Source organism: Helobdella robusta (genome assembly GCF_000326865.2).
Source record: "Helobdella robusta unplaced genomic scaffold HELROscaffold_6, whole genome shotgun sequence".
NCBI lineage: Eukaryota > Metazoa > Annelida > Clitellata > Rhynchobdellida > Glossiphoniidae > Helobdella > Helobdella robusta.
Window position 1 is genome coordinate 4,501,242 of NW_008705330.1, and position 13,677 is coordinate 4,514,918.

At 33.3% G+C, this 13,677-nt stretch overlaps 2 protein-coding genes across 2 annotated transcripts; one reads left to right on the forward strand and one right to left on the reverse strand.

The window, feature by feature from the left end:
* Positions 1–3,392: 3,392 nt before the first annotated feature.
* Positions 3,393–7,572, forward strand: HELRODRAFT_164429 (hypothetical protein; the record flags this gene model as incomplete). The annotated part of the gene is made up of 3 exons (XM_009029370.1): positions 3,393–3,423; positions 4,155–4,312; positions 6,679–7,572. The coding sequence occupies 3 exons, from the start codon at positions 3,393–3,395 to the stop codon at positions 7,570–7,572; spliced, it is 1,083 nt and encodes a 360-aa protein (XP_009027618.1).
* A 1,000-nt stretch (positions 7,573–8,572) lies between these two features.
* Positions 8,573–10,739, reverse strand: HELRODRAFT_164430 (hypothetical protein; the record flags this gene model as incomplete). Its single annotated transcript, XM_009029371.1, has 6 exons — positions 8,573–8,679; positions 9,116–9,260; positions 9,401–9,489; positions 9,872–10,037; positions 10,359–10,481; positions 10,716–10,739. 6 exons carry the CDS (start codon positions 10,737–10,739, stop codon positions 8,573–8,575), a joined length of 654 nt encoding a protein of 217 aa, XP_009027619.1.
* Between the last annotated feature and the right edge of the window lie 2,938 nt (positions 10,740–13,677).

Genomic DNA, 13,677 nt, shown 5'->3' on the forward strand with positions numbered 1-13,677 from the left:
AGATATATGGATAGTTGTTTAAAAAAAATCAGATTAGCATTAGTCTGTGACTTCATTAACAGTTGGTTTGCCAGAAGCCAAATGAAATCATCTTCATCATTAACATTTCCATACACTCACCCACCTCCAGAGTCCATCTCACCACAAACGCCATAAACATAAGTATCATCATCATCATCTTCGTCATCATCATCATCATCATAATTATTTCCACCATCATAACTATCAACATCACCTACGTCTTAATCACCAACGAAATCATCATCATCATCACCATCTTCTTCTTCTCCATCATCATAATCACCATCACCTCCATTGATCATTAATTCTAAACTCAAATCAGTCACAATATTATTAATTCCTCTAGTTATCCAACTATCAAACCATCTTGTCATCCAAGTATCAGATCATCCTAATGTCCAATGCATTTTTTATGTCTTCAGTACATCAACGTACAAAGACAAGACAACATTTTCTCATAAAAGCAAACCCAAAAATAAAAGGTTAACTTTTCATTTCAACAAAACGAAAGAGAATATCCGCAACCAACTCAATGGCCAACAAAAAAGTAAGCAGCTAACTACAAAAACAAAGGTAACACAACATAAAGGTTAAAAAGGTTACTCTCTCTCTCTCTCTTTTTAGTGTTTGTTTCAGAGGTTTCAACGACAAACACACACAACGAATATGAATACGCGTGTAAACCACGCATGATACACATTGTATATGACAGGCAGGGATCTCTTTGTATTCGAACCCAGTCATTGCAATAGCAAGACCAGGCGCCTTTAACCATTGAGCCATCAGGCCGCCACATAAACACATTAGTAAAACAATCTAAAAACAAAGATAACAAACACATAAATAAATAAAAAGATAAACAAACGACTGAATGAACAAAAATGACGGAAAACAAAACCTCAAGAGTTGATGGCAATGGGTTGAAGATCGATGAGTTTTAGATGTGAGAGGATGGGCGAGGACGTGGCGGGGTTGTATCCACCCTTGGCTTGCATGTTCGTCTGGAGGCCATCCAACTGGGGGGTTGTTTGTGGTTGAGAAATTTTATTGGGGTTGCTATTGGGGTTGAAGGTGATGGTGATGATGATAATTTCGTTTGTGATTAAGATGTAGGTGATTGGGTGGTTAAGGTTGTTTGTGGTTGGAAATGTTAACAGGGTCAGTCATTATTTAAAAACATTGTCGTGTGGCGATTTTTAACTGATGTTATTGTTACCTTATGTTATCATTCAATCATTCTTTGTGGAGTTTTTATTTAACAACGATTTTATTATTACAAACTTAATGTTGGATTTTATTATTACAATCTTAATTTTGGATTTTATTATTACAATCTTAATGTTGGATTTTATTAAACTTTTAAATGTCTCAACACAAATTTTATTTCTTCTCGTGCAAGAGGGAATAAAATCACCCAAATGCCAAACAAATGAAGGATGAAATGATATTTAGGGCTAATCATGACATTTTGTATTTCTTAATAAAATGGGAGTACGTAAAAATGAGCTGGTGCAAAGTAATAATAATAATAATAATAATAACAGATAATCCATCTTGCGAGACATCAGTCGATCCGATGTGGGCAGTGTGTTGGAAGTTCATTGGCTGGCCAATCATCGACCTATCGATTATTCGTCGTCTTTGCTGTCATTAGAGAAAAATTTATTACATTTACATTGAATGAAAACACTTCTTAACTTTTAATCTCAATGGAATTCAATCAAAACAATTTAATCGAGAACAAACATTAAAATTTTTAAAATCAAATTAACATGACATAAAAATTGTTTTAAAAACAAATTTAAAAATTTTTAAGACATAATTGAGCAAATGAGATTTATTAAAGTTAGAAATTTAAAATAATAATAAATTATAACAATAATAATTAAAAATAATATAATAATAAATAATGGACTTGAAATTAAAATGGCCTATAAATAAGGCAAAAAATATGGTTTTCCAGATTTCAATTAATTTTATTTAAATAAATAAATAATTGTAATATATATTCCTTGGTTAACAAAACAACAACACACGTTTAGACGACATTTTCCCCGAGATCTGGGGTTGCCGTTTGGCTACCTATGATGAAACCGAAATACCCCTCGACGCCATTCCATCATAAGTAATTTATTTGGTTAGTTTTTACGCAGGACGCCCTTCCTTACGCAACCACAGTTATAAGCGGTGGGCCTAGCCTTTGATGATCCAACATCACTCACAAGGCAGTGAGGGCCAGTTTAATGTCATAACCAGGACATATATATTCCTTGGTTAACTGATTGAAATTATAATTTAAAACTTAATAAAATTGTGGAGTGAAAATTAGAGGTGAATAGTTGATGGGGAAGTTCTCACTTGTGGCTGGGGTTGCATGATGCAGCATTTGAAGAAGGCAACTGTTGTCATTATTATTCTTTTAAAGTGAATCCCGTGTGGCAGACGTCAAATCAAACCTGAATTGGTGGTGGCAAATTTTTAACTGTACTTTTATTTCTATCTACAATTGTTTTAATTTGATGATCAGTGGTGACTTTTCAATTAAAATCCAATTCATTTGTTACACTGTCAATTCAATAATGAATGAATAATAATAATAATATTATAATGATTACATCACAAACTTGATCACATCTGCACCATTACATTTTGAACAATTTGATTAATTAAACTTTAACTGAATTAATATTAATTATTAATATTGTTAATATAATTTAAAAATGTTTGTATAATAATGAATTAATGATTAACATTTAATAATAATATATTTTTATATTATTAACTAATTATATATTTAAATTATATTAAAATGCACCCATCATAACTACAAAATAGAAAAATTTTTACGAATAATAAAAAAATGTCTAAATTTTAGATCACATAACTTTCTCACAACAGCAGTCACAAATTGTGGTGAACCTACCCGGAAATAATTCTCGCCCAATCAGCAAATAATTACAAATAAATTTTTACTTTTATTAATTAAAATTATTTTACAGATTAAAAATTTTAAAAACGTTTTGTCGGAAGCTTCTAAAAGATTACAACATAATCAGATAAATTTCGAATTATTGAGAAGAAACTTACCTAAAATAAAGTTTAGCGAAAAGTTAAAAGTAAACTCTATAAAAAGTATAAAAATCGAATGAACAAGCGCTAATTTTTATAAATGTTATTAATATTTCAAACAAATACAGAAAAATCAAAAGTCAAATTAAAATAAAAATATATCAGATTGAATTAAAAAAAAGTGCCAACAGAATTGAACTGAATATAAACGCGTGAGCTTATAAGAACGTACGCAAGAACCAAAATGATTATAAATAAATCGTTAAATGACAGACTAATCTAATAATGATTCAACATGCAAAATGGATTTAACTGTACAGATAAACAGATCAAGTAAAAATTAGAAATTAAATGGCCAACTGAACTTGGAGTCACCGCAGTAACTATCGACTGCTGACTTGAAACCGCTCAAGAAGATGACATTAACAACGACCGAGGGCAGTTTGTTCCAATCTTCCACCACTCAATTCGAAACAAAAAATTTACGGCAGTCTATATGGCTAGAACCTGGCTATAAAGGTACTTCTGGCAACGAAACCTAGCATAGAGTTCGCTTTGTGAAGTACCTTCAAAACAGGACTATTGAACTTCAATTTATCATCCACAGTGACTTCATGATCAGAAACTTCTTTAACCACTGGCACTCATGAGAAAAAATAGTATGTATAATAAAATGTTTAATTAATGCCTGGTTATGACAAGTATGCAAGAAAAATTTTGAACTTTGAAACTTTCACGGTTTCAATCTTCAAAATATATTATTCAATTCGTGGCTAATTGTAAAAGTTTGTTTAAATCAAATTGATTTGATTTGAATTTTATCAAGTTAATTTTATAAATTAAAATATTGTTTTAAACAATTACGGTTAGTTAATAAGATAACAATTAGAATAAAAATAACAATTAATTGATTTAAGTATGTATGTATGTAATGGTATGTTATGACAAGTTTATCACAATTTTATGGTGACACCATAAAATTAATTAACTTCCACCCGGCCCTCATTCAAACAAACAGAGGCCAACAAAACCCTTAAAAATCGCAACCGAACCCAACCTAACAGAACGCAATCAGAGGTGTCGCGATGAATTTACAATTAAATGGACCCACCCTCAATTACAGGCCAGCACATTGTTCGTGGCCAGCGTGTGGTCGGCGCCGATAAACATCTCTAAGATGTACCTTGCTGGTGTACCGCGTGGCCTTGTACATTTGTGTACAGTGTGTCTCATCTCATGATGGTCGACAACATCATCATTGTTCTTACTATCGAACTTATTTATGTTGCTTGCTAGCACTGATGTCGTTGGCTTGGAAGATAATCACAACTTTTTAGACTGTGTGTATGTGTTTGTGTGTCGGTGTGTGTGTTGCTGCAGATCAAAGAAACACCGCACCTCTCACCTTCTTACAACTTGCCATTTTCGTTATCATCATCATCATGAGTACTGTTGACGTCATTATCATTGTCATCATTATCGTGAATGCTATCATCATCTCTGTAATTCATAAGGGAAATCATTGCCATCATCATCATCGTCATCACCATCATCACCACCACCACCATCATCACCATCATCATCGTCGTCGTCACTCTCAACATCACTACCACCATCATCATCATCAACATCACCATCATCATCATCAACATCATCATCATCATCATCAACATCACCATCATCATCATCAACATCATCATCATCATCATCAACATCACCATCATCATCATCAACATCATCATCATCATCATCAACATCACCATCATCATCATCAACATCATCATCATCATCATCAACATGATTGACATGATGACGACAAATATCTCACTAACGAAATGATTACGCAACATTTACTTTCTTGTTACGTTGGTGATGATAATGATGACGACAATCTTTCTGTTTATCTACGGGTTGTCTACATATGTGTGTGTTTGTAACTGTATGTGTGCCTCCATCTATATGTGTGCGCGTTTGTGTGTGTGTTTTTGTCTGAATATGTGCGTCATGTGCCTGTGTGTACATATGTGTGTGCGTGTCTGTGTGAGTATGTAACTTTGTATGTGTTTGTTGTATTTTTATTGAAATGTGTGCAGATGTGCGCTTGTGTGCGCGTTCCCGTCTGGACCAGTAGACAACCAACCGCTGTGGTACCACCATTTGCAAATAACATTTACAACTGCAAATTGAACAACACTAATAAAAATAAAGAACAACAACAATAACAACAAAGTCGATTGTTAACAATAGTAACAACAAATAATTAACAACAGCAATAAAAGCAACAAATTTGCTTGCCTTCATTGTTTAACACTTCATATTATGTATATGTACTGTGCATATATCTGTATGTATATATGTATTGTATTTGTATATATATATATATATGTGTGTGTGTGTATGTGAGCGTGTGCATGTGAGTGTGAGTGTGATGAATTGTTAAACTTCATATAAATAGACTGGGTGGTTTATTTGAACGTGACAAATCGATTTCATCTTCGAGTTAGAACTACGTGTTTGGTTTAGTTTATATTTAGTTAGGTGAGAAGTTAACTTAAAAGAGAAAAAATTGTTGTGAAAAATTTCGAAATAGGTGAGTTTGTGTGAGGTTTGGTGTCTCAGTATGAATTCCATTTTGACTTGTGGAGATGTTCTTCGTGGAGTGATTTTGTTCTGCTTTGAAACAAATGAATTTGCTACATTTTGTAACATCAGTGTTTCATTCATTGATGTTTGTTTCTGTTTGTCTTGCTGGTATTTATACTTTTTTTGTATGTGTGTTTATAATTTTTTGTTTGTGTTTATATTTTTTGTATGTGTGTTTTTACTTTTTTATGAGCGTGTTTATAATTATTTGTATGTGTGTTTTTACCTATTTATATGTTTGTTTAATTTTTTATGTGACTGCGTCCACTTTCTTCCATTAAAATTATGTTACAATTTTTGAACCTGCTGCGATAAACTTCAAGGTAGGTTCGACGAATTTGTTACATCATTAATAATTGTTCAGGTCACATAAAAATGACGTTCATTTAACATTGTAGCAATTAATTGTTAAATATTTTGCAGTTAACAACATTTATTTTATTTAAACTGTTAACATTATTGTCTACAATTGAAAATCAGCCTGGATATTCACATGCTGAACAAGGTTAGCATGCCCCAACACATCAGCAAGCCAGGCGGATTAAGTGGAATGAATTAATCCAATAAAGTGATTGCTGTCAACCGTTTGACAGTTTCTGAAATGTTAACTTTTCAGACATCGATCAAAAATTTAAACAACCCTTACACAATATTACAACCTCCAAATGCTTTTTAACAACCTTTAGAATGTGATTGTATAATGTTGAAGTATATATAGAAGACCGTTTTTATTAGTGCCTCAAGAAAAGTTTCATCATCGTCTGGCAGTTTGTAACGTTAAACGTTGATACATATTCGATTCTGAATTGTGCGAACTGCTGCTTATTATTTGAACGCTTGGTCTGACGTAAAGTATTGTTTCGTTCGAGTTAATTTCTATATTGCATGACAATTTTATTTTAATGTCAGCACAATATTGATAAAATCAATTGATAATCTTTTCAGATTGGATCAAAGAAAGCCCGTCTGATCACCACTGACCACCAGCTTCACCAACGACGTAGAATGTTTAGATATCAGATGCGGTGCAACTACTGTTTGATATTCACCAGCATCATCAGCTGCATCATCATTCTTATCTTCGTCGCACTTTTGGTCCTCGAATTGAATCAGCCAATTTGGAGAGCTGATAAAAATATCATTCGAACCACTTCTGGCGTCTTTCCAGAGCGCGTTTCTGTTGGGCCGAATTCGGTGAGGTTGAAACCGTTCTCAGCCCTGGATTCTAATTTTAATCATGGTAAGAACATGAAACATGCGAACGATTTTCATCAAGACACAGCCGTGACAACAGAAAATAAGCATAGAAAGAACGATGTAGTAAGTTTAATTGAAGTGCTTGGAGGTAATGTGATGTTGAATATGAAAGTTTCTGCCAAACCGCCATTTTCTCTTGGTGGTGGTGGTGGAAAGGAATGTGTAACTACTGCCGCTTTCAAAGCTTATGTTACGATCCCCACCACAACTACTGCCATTGTACGTACTTCCACTTTTAAAATGACTGCTCCAGCCGGAACTACAAACAAACGCGCAAGGAATCGTCCGATGCCACAAACTGTGGTTTTTAGGGTGAGGCCCACTGTAACAGCCACAACAGCCACACCAGCCACAACAGCCGCAATAACAACCTTCCCAACGAGGATATTGAAAAAAGTAATCCCGCTTGTGATTCTTCAACATGATGGTTACGATGATTATGACGATGAAGATGATGACGACGACGATGAAGACGATTATGGAGACGAGCATGAAGCAGAATATAGAGATGATGACGTCAAACCCTCCTTCAAACAGTTTTCTCTCCTAATGAAACACAGGTTCTTCCGGGAGAACAATTGAAAGTACACAAGGCGGTATCAACATTGACGACACTCTACTGTAAACATATTGTACAGTGACACATTCACACAAACACACAACGTGCAAAATTATATATATATATATATATATATATATATATATATATATATATATATATATATATATATATATATATATGCTTTATTTTGTATACACACGCAGACGCACGCACATCTGTATTTATATTTACATTTAAATGTTTTTTTTTAATTTCAAGATTTTTGTTGCGTTTGTATGCAAATAAAAAATTGAACAACGTGTCATTGTTATGGGTGATTTTCAAAATGGAGTTTTAGCATGGATGATTGAGAACAAAAAAGAAATGAGAACGAGTGTCACTCACACAATCAATCAATCAATCAATCAATCAATCAATCAATCAATCAATCAATCAATCAATCAATCAATCAATCACTCAATCAATCAATCAATCAATCAATCAATCAATCAATCAATCAATCAATCAATCAATCAATCAATCAATCAATCAATCAATCAATCAATCAATCAATCAATCAATCAATCAATCAATCAATCAATCAATCAATCAATCAATCAATCAATCAATCAATCAATCAATCAATCAATCAATCAATCAATCAATCAATCAATCAATCAATCAATCAATCAATCAATCAATCAATCAATCAATCAAAGATTGATTGATTGATTGATTGATTGATTGATTGACATTCGTTCCCATTTCTTTTTTGTTTTCAATCATGAGAAATCAAAATCAAAAATGAGAACAAATGCGAAGATCATAAAACTTGCAAGTGAAACAAACGCTATCATAAACCTGGATCTCATTACAAAAATCTGTTAGAGTAAAAAAAAGCTAGAATATTAGAGTTTAAATATCAAACGCTAATAAAAAATATAAATTGTAATAAATCGGATTATAATTAAATAAGCAATAATTGGTAATAAATAAATGTTAATATTAAATACATAAGACGTCATAATTTTTTTCAACCAATCACGGCACGAGGCATGGGTTGGCTTCAACGATTGGTTGAAGCTGGAAGACGCACGTGTGGCTGGCAGAGAAGTGGTTGCGCTTGTTCATCAGGTCTTTGTACTGGTCTGTTGTTTGGTCGACGCAGTGGTTGTAGTGGTGACAATGGTGTCGCCGTTTTAGTAGCCACAGTCGTATGGGTGTAGTAATTTTATTAGTAGTAATAGTGTATAGTATTTATTTTTGTAAAAATTTAATAGTTGTAGCAGTAGTAAATAGAAGTAGTAGCAGCAACTATAGCGGTAGTGGCAGCAAAAGTATTGTGAAAAATATTATTAGCAGTCGTAGCAGTTGTAGTAGCTGCAGTAGAAGTAATGGTAGTGGTAGTAGTTGTAGTAATCAACGACCGTGTGTTTGTGTAGTGAATGTCAACTTTGGACGTTGGTGGTAATTGAAGTGCTTTGGAGAAAAAAATACACAACGCCAGATTTACAACACACACACGCACGCACGCACACGCCCACACACGCACGCACACACACGCACAACCAACAGCTGCCTCACCTGATTTCATGGCTTCCTCGAAGACCTGACAGCTGGGCCAGAAGTTGATGATGAGGTAGTTCGGGTCCCACAACCCCTTCACCTTGTGGATGCAATCGGAGGGGGCCGACACCACACCCGCACATGCGCCCCAATAATTCAACACCTGAATGGATGGATAGTTGGATGGATGGATAGATGGATGGAAAGTTGAATGAAAAATGAATGTATGGATGGAAAGATGAGTAAATGGATGAATAAATTGGGTAAATGAAAAACAAATACGGTTCATATTTAGTTAATAACCTCTTTGGCTTCGCAGGCGTAATTGTGCTCGAATGACGCCAAATCATGGAGGCACATGTCCATTATTTGAACGAAACCTTTGTTCGGAGCTGGTTTGATTTGTTTGGCAGTTGTACAGTTTGTGTTGTTGTTTGTATGTTTGTTTTGTTGTTTGTATGTTTGTGTTGTTGTTTGTGTTGTTGTTTGTGTTGTTGTTTGTATGTTTGTTTTGTTGTTTGCATGTTTGTTTTTTTGTTTGTATGTTTGTTTTGTTGTTTGTTTGTATGTTTGTTTTGTTGTTTGTATGTTTGTGTTGTTGTTTGTGTGTTTGCACGTTTTATTTTGCCTGTAGGAGGAGTTAATTTGTTTGAATAATTATTCATTATTTTGCCAACTTCCTGCTTGCCAACGGAGACTCATTCACTGAACGTCCGCATTCTCTCATTAATAATATTCAAAGTAACCATTACATTCCTAAGACATCTGACCAACCAGGAAGATGCTTGATGGGCACAATTAACATATCCACGCCCCTCAACCAATCGGGTTGTTTGATGTCCGGCACACTGTCCTTCCACAGCTCTGCATCCCTCAACGATTTGAAGGTCAAGATGGCCACCCCCATCGTCCCGGGCCAGTTCCCCTCCAACACTTTCATCTGCATCAGTTTTCGGTTTCCATGCTACACACTTTCCCAGCATGTTATCACATTCATGGCAAATTAAATTTAATACACAACTGAAAAACTGTTCATAATTCATTCGCTTGGTTTATTTAAACTTCAATCTTCATTTAGAATGTAAACTTTAAATGATCGAAACGTTATTCATGAAACAAATTTATTTGAAATTTTTTCAAAAAAGTAATTTTTAAATAGATTATGCAGAAAACATAAAATAAAATAAAGTTTAAGTGGAAACGTGAGAGAGTGAGAGAACTGCGAACAAAAAAAAAGAAGTAAATGAATGAAGGTGGGAACCGAAGTGCAGATGCCAGAGATGCACCCGCTGTAGTTGGCGTGGATGGAGAGGGTCTTCATGAGGGCATTCTTGCAGGTTAAGGTCAGGTCGTAGGGGAACCTGATGATCACAAACACTGGACCCTGGAAATGTAGGTCAAATTATCATAACTATCATTTGTCTTGCTCTGCATTGGCTTGTAGACATTGTAATTTTTAAACTAACGTTTTTGAAAATGTATAACTTCAAAACTGCAAAATATTCGAGCAGTTAAATTTTTATAATTTAAACGGCAAAATAGCGCACGAATTGATCAAATCTTTTTTGAAAAATAAAAATAAAATTTTTTTTTAAAATTGCATCTCCTCTGCACTAACTCGATGGTTTTTCAGCAACGACATCTTCCAGAAAATTAAAAAATTAGTTTGAATTCACGAAAAAGAAAAAATCGCTGATAAAAATTCTGAATCAAAATAAGTATGTTGATCGAATAATGAAATCCAATAGGATGACGTCATATTGTTCATTTAATTTTTCACCAAAGATATTCTAAATGATTTTTTTTCTTTTAATAAATTGTTACATTATCTTTGATATTTGTAGCTAATCAGGTTAAATACATTTTTCAATCATTTTTTGTCCTGAATGTGATGAAATTTAAAATTTTTCTCGCTACGTTCCGCCACCGACAAACAGCTTTCAACAACCATCTGAATGTAATTATATAACGGCTTCAGGCTTATAGGTTGTTTATCATAAATTTATCCAACCATTCACTTATCTTGGATAATGTAGATAATCTTGTATCAATGTATTTTAAATAGATTTATTTGAAGAAAAGATATAGGAAGCATTCATTTATTCATTCCTTTTTTAACAGTTTGTTTCAACCTATTCCCTAGCTGCCCTGATTCATCAATCGTGTGTTTAATGTTTAATGTATGTTTAACGCTTAATGTATGTTTAATGTTAAATGTATATTCAGTGTATGTTTAATGTGTTTTTAACAATTTAACAATCATTCAACCAAATATGACAGAAACCTTTTTAGGAACTGCTCAATGGTGCAATCACAAGTTTCCAATTTCCATGATTGCATTATATTACCAAACAACAGCGTAATATTTTCACGATTCCAAAGACAAACTTATTAAATTATTCAAGTATTTGTCCCATTTTTAAACGAGCAGGCAGACGACACACAGCTGAAATAAAAAAATTACAAAAATTAATTGAGACGAATAAAAAATAGAAGTCTGTTGAGGGCTTGTTGGATCGGCATGTTGGCTGGCAGCTTCGAGACCATAATTAATTAATTAGATTTTAAAGATTCCGTGTAATATGCAGGATAAAAAAAGTTGATAAAATATATTTTAAATAGATACATAGGGAAAAAAGGAAGAAAAGAGATAAAGTGATAAGGTAGAGAGAAAGTGAGAAGAGGGAGAAAAAGAAAACAAAAAGAAAAAAAGTGAAGAAAAAGAGTGTTAAAAAATAGAGAGCAAAAGATAAAAAGAGAGAGAGAGAGAGACAGAAAATAAGAAAAAAGCATTCAAAAAAATAAAACTCAAATGTATTTGAAAAAAAAGAAAGGTAACTAGACATTAAAAGAAGAAAAATGTATAATGTATAAGAATGAGATGAATTTTTAAGGTGAATGTTCCAGTTCCTTAAATAGAATTGAGACGATTTTTAAATTTTATTCATTTTGTTTACATTTATTTTATTTACGTAGTGTTCTTTTTCTTTTTGTTGTTTATGTTGTTTGTGTTGTCTATGTTGTCTATGTTTATGTTGTCTATGTTGCTTATGTTGTCTATGTTGTTTATGTTGTCTATGTTGTTATTGTTGCTTATGTTGTTTATGTAATAACAATATCATCAACAACAACATCAACAACTACATCAAAAACATTAACAACCACATCCACAACAACATCGACATATCAACGACAACATCAACAACAACATCAACATTGACAGGCAAAATCTTCCCTACGTAAATTGGCTGAGTTAGTTAAGTGGAAACACAAATGTTGTTGATGTTTGTTGTCTGACTGACTGACGCACTTTCACTTTATCATTATCTCTTTTTTTTAAATATTTATCTCCTTTTCTGTCTCAATACTCTTATCATATATTCTTTACATCTCTTTCTCTCTATTTCTCACTTTCATTTTATTCTCCTCTTCTCTTTACTTTCTTTACTTTTCTTTTCTCTCTATCTTATTCTTGCTCTCTCTCTCTCTCTCTCTTTCTCTCTCTTTATTATACCTCTTATGTTTATCTTTTCCTATTTTTAATTTCTCTCTAACACGTTCTTCTACTCTCTCCCACTCTCTCTTTCTTTTTCCCTCCCTTTTTCTCTCCTTCTCCTTCTCCTTTGCTCTCTCCCTCTCCCTCTCTCTCTCCCTCTCTCACCTCACACGTCTGAAAGAATTAATGCTTGCAACTGTTTCTTAGCTGAGGGATGCAAACAAAGATCGTAGGTCAACATCATCATCATCATCGTTAACATCATCATCGTCATCATTTTCATCATCATCTCGTCATCATCTTCATCATCATCACTATCATCATCGTCGTCATCACCATTATCATCGTTATTATTATCGTTATCATCATCATCATCATCATCATCATCATCACCATTCTTATAATCACCATCATTATCATCGTCATCATCTACTCTTTTGTTTTTTATGACAACATCACTGCATCTTAACGACAATAAGAAATATAATAAATAAAAAGGAAGATGATGATGATGATGAGGAGGAGAAGGATGGTGATAATGATGATGATGATGACGGCGATGATGATGATGATGATGATGACGACGACGATGATGGTGATGATGATGACGATGAGGATGATGATAACGATGATGACGATGATGACAGGGCGATGGTGATAGTGACTGGCTGCTGGTACCTTATTAAGCGGTAGATTGATTTATACGCATCTTATTTCATTTCATCGTGTTCATTCATTTGTTCGCATGTTCGTTCGTTCGTTCGTTCTTACTTCTAGTTTAAATTATTGTTCATTAATACTTTTTAAATGGTTTCTTATTCACTAACTCATTCATTCATTCATTTATTCGTTTGTTCATCCATTCATTCACTCATTTAATTCATTCATATTGTTTTTTTTTCAAACATTCATCTTTTCATTTGTTTGCTTGTTTGTTTTTTAATTTGTTTGTCCATTTAGTTGTTACTCGTCCACATGCTCACTCTTCTAATTTTTTCATTCATCCTTAATTTTTTTCTCATTTATTCGTTCAAACGCCTAATTTTCTATGATTATAATTTTAATTGGTCCGTCTAGAAAGTGA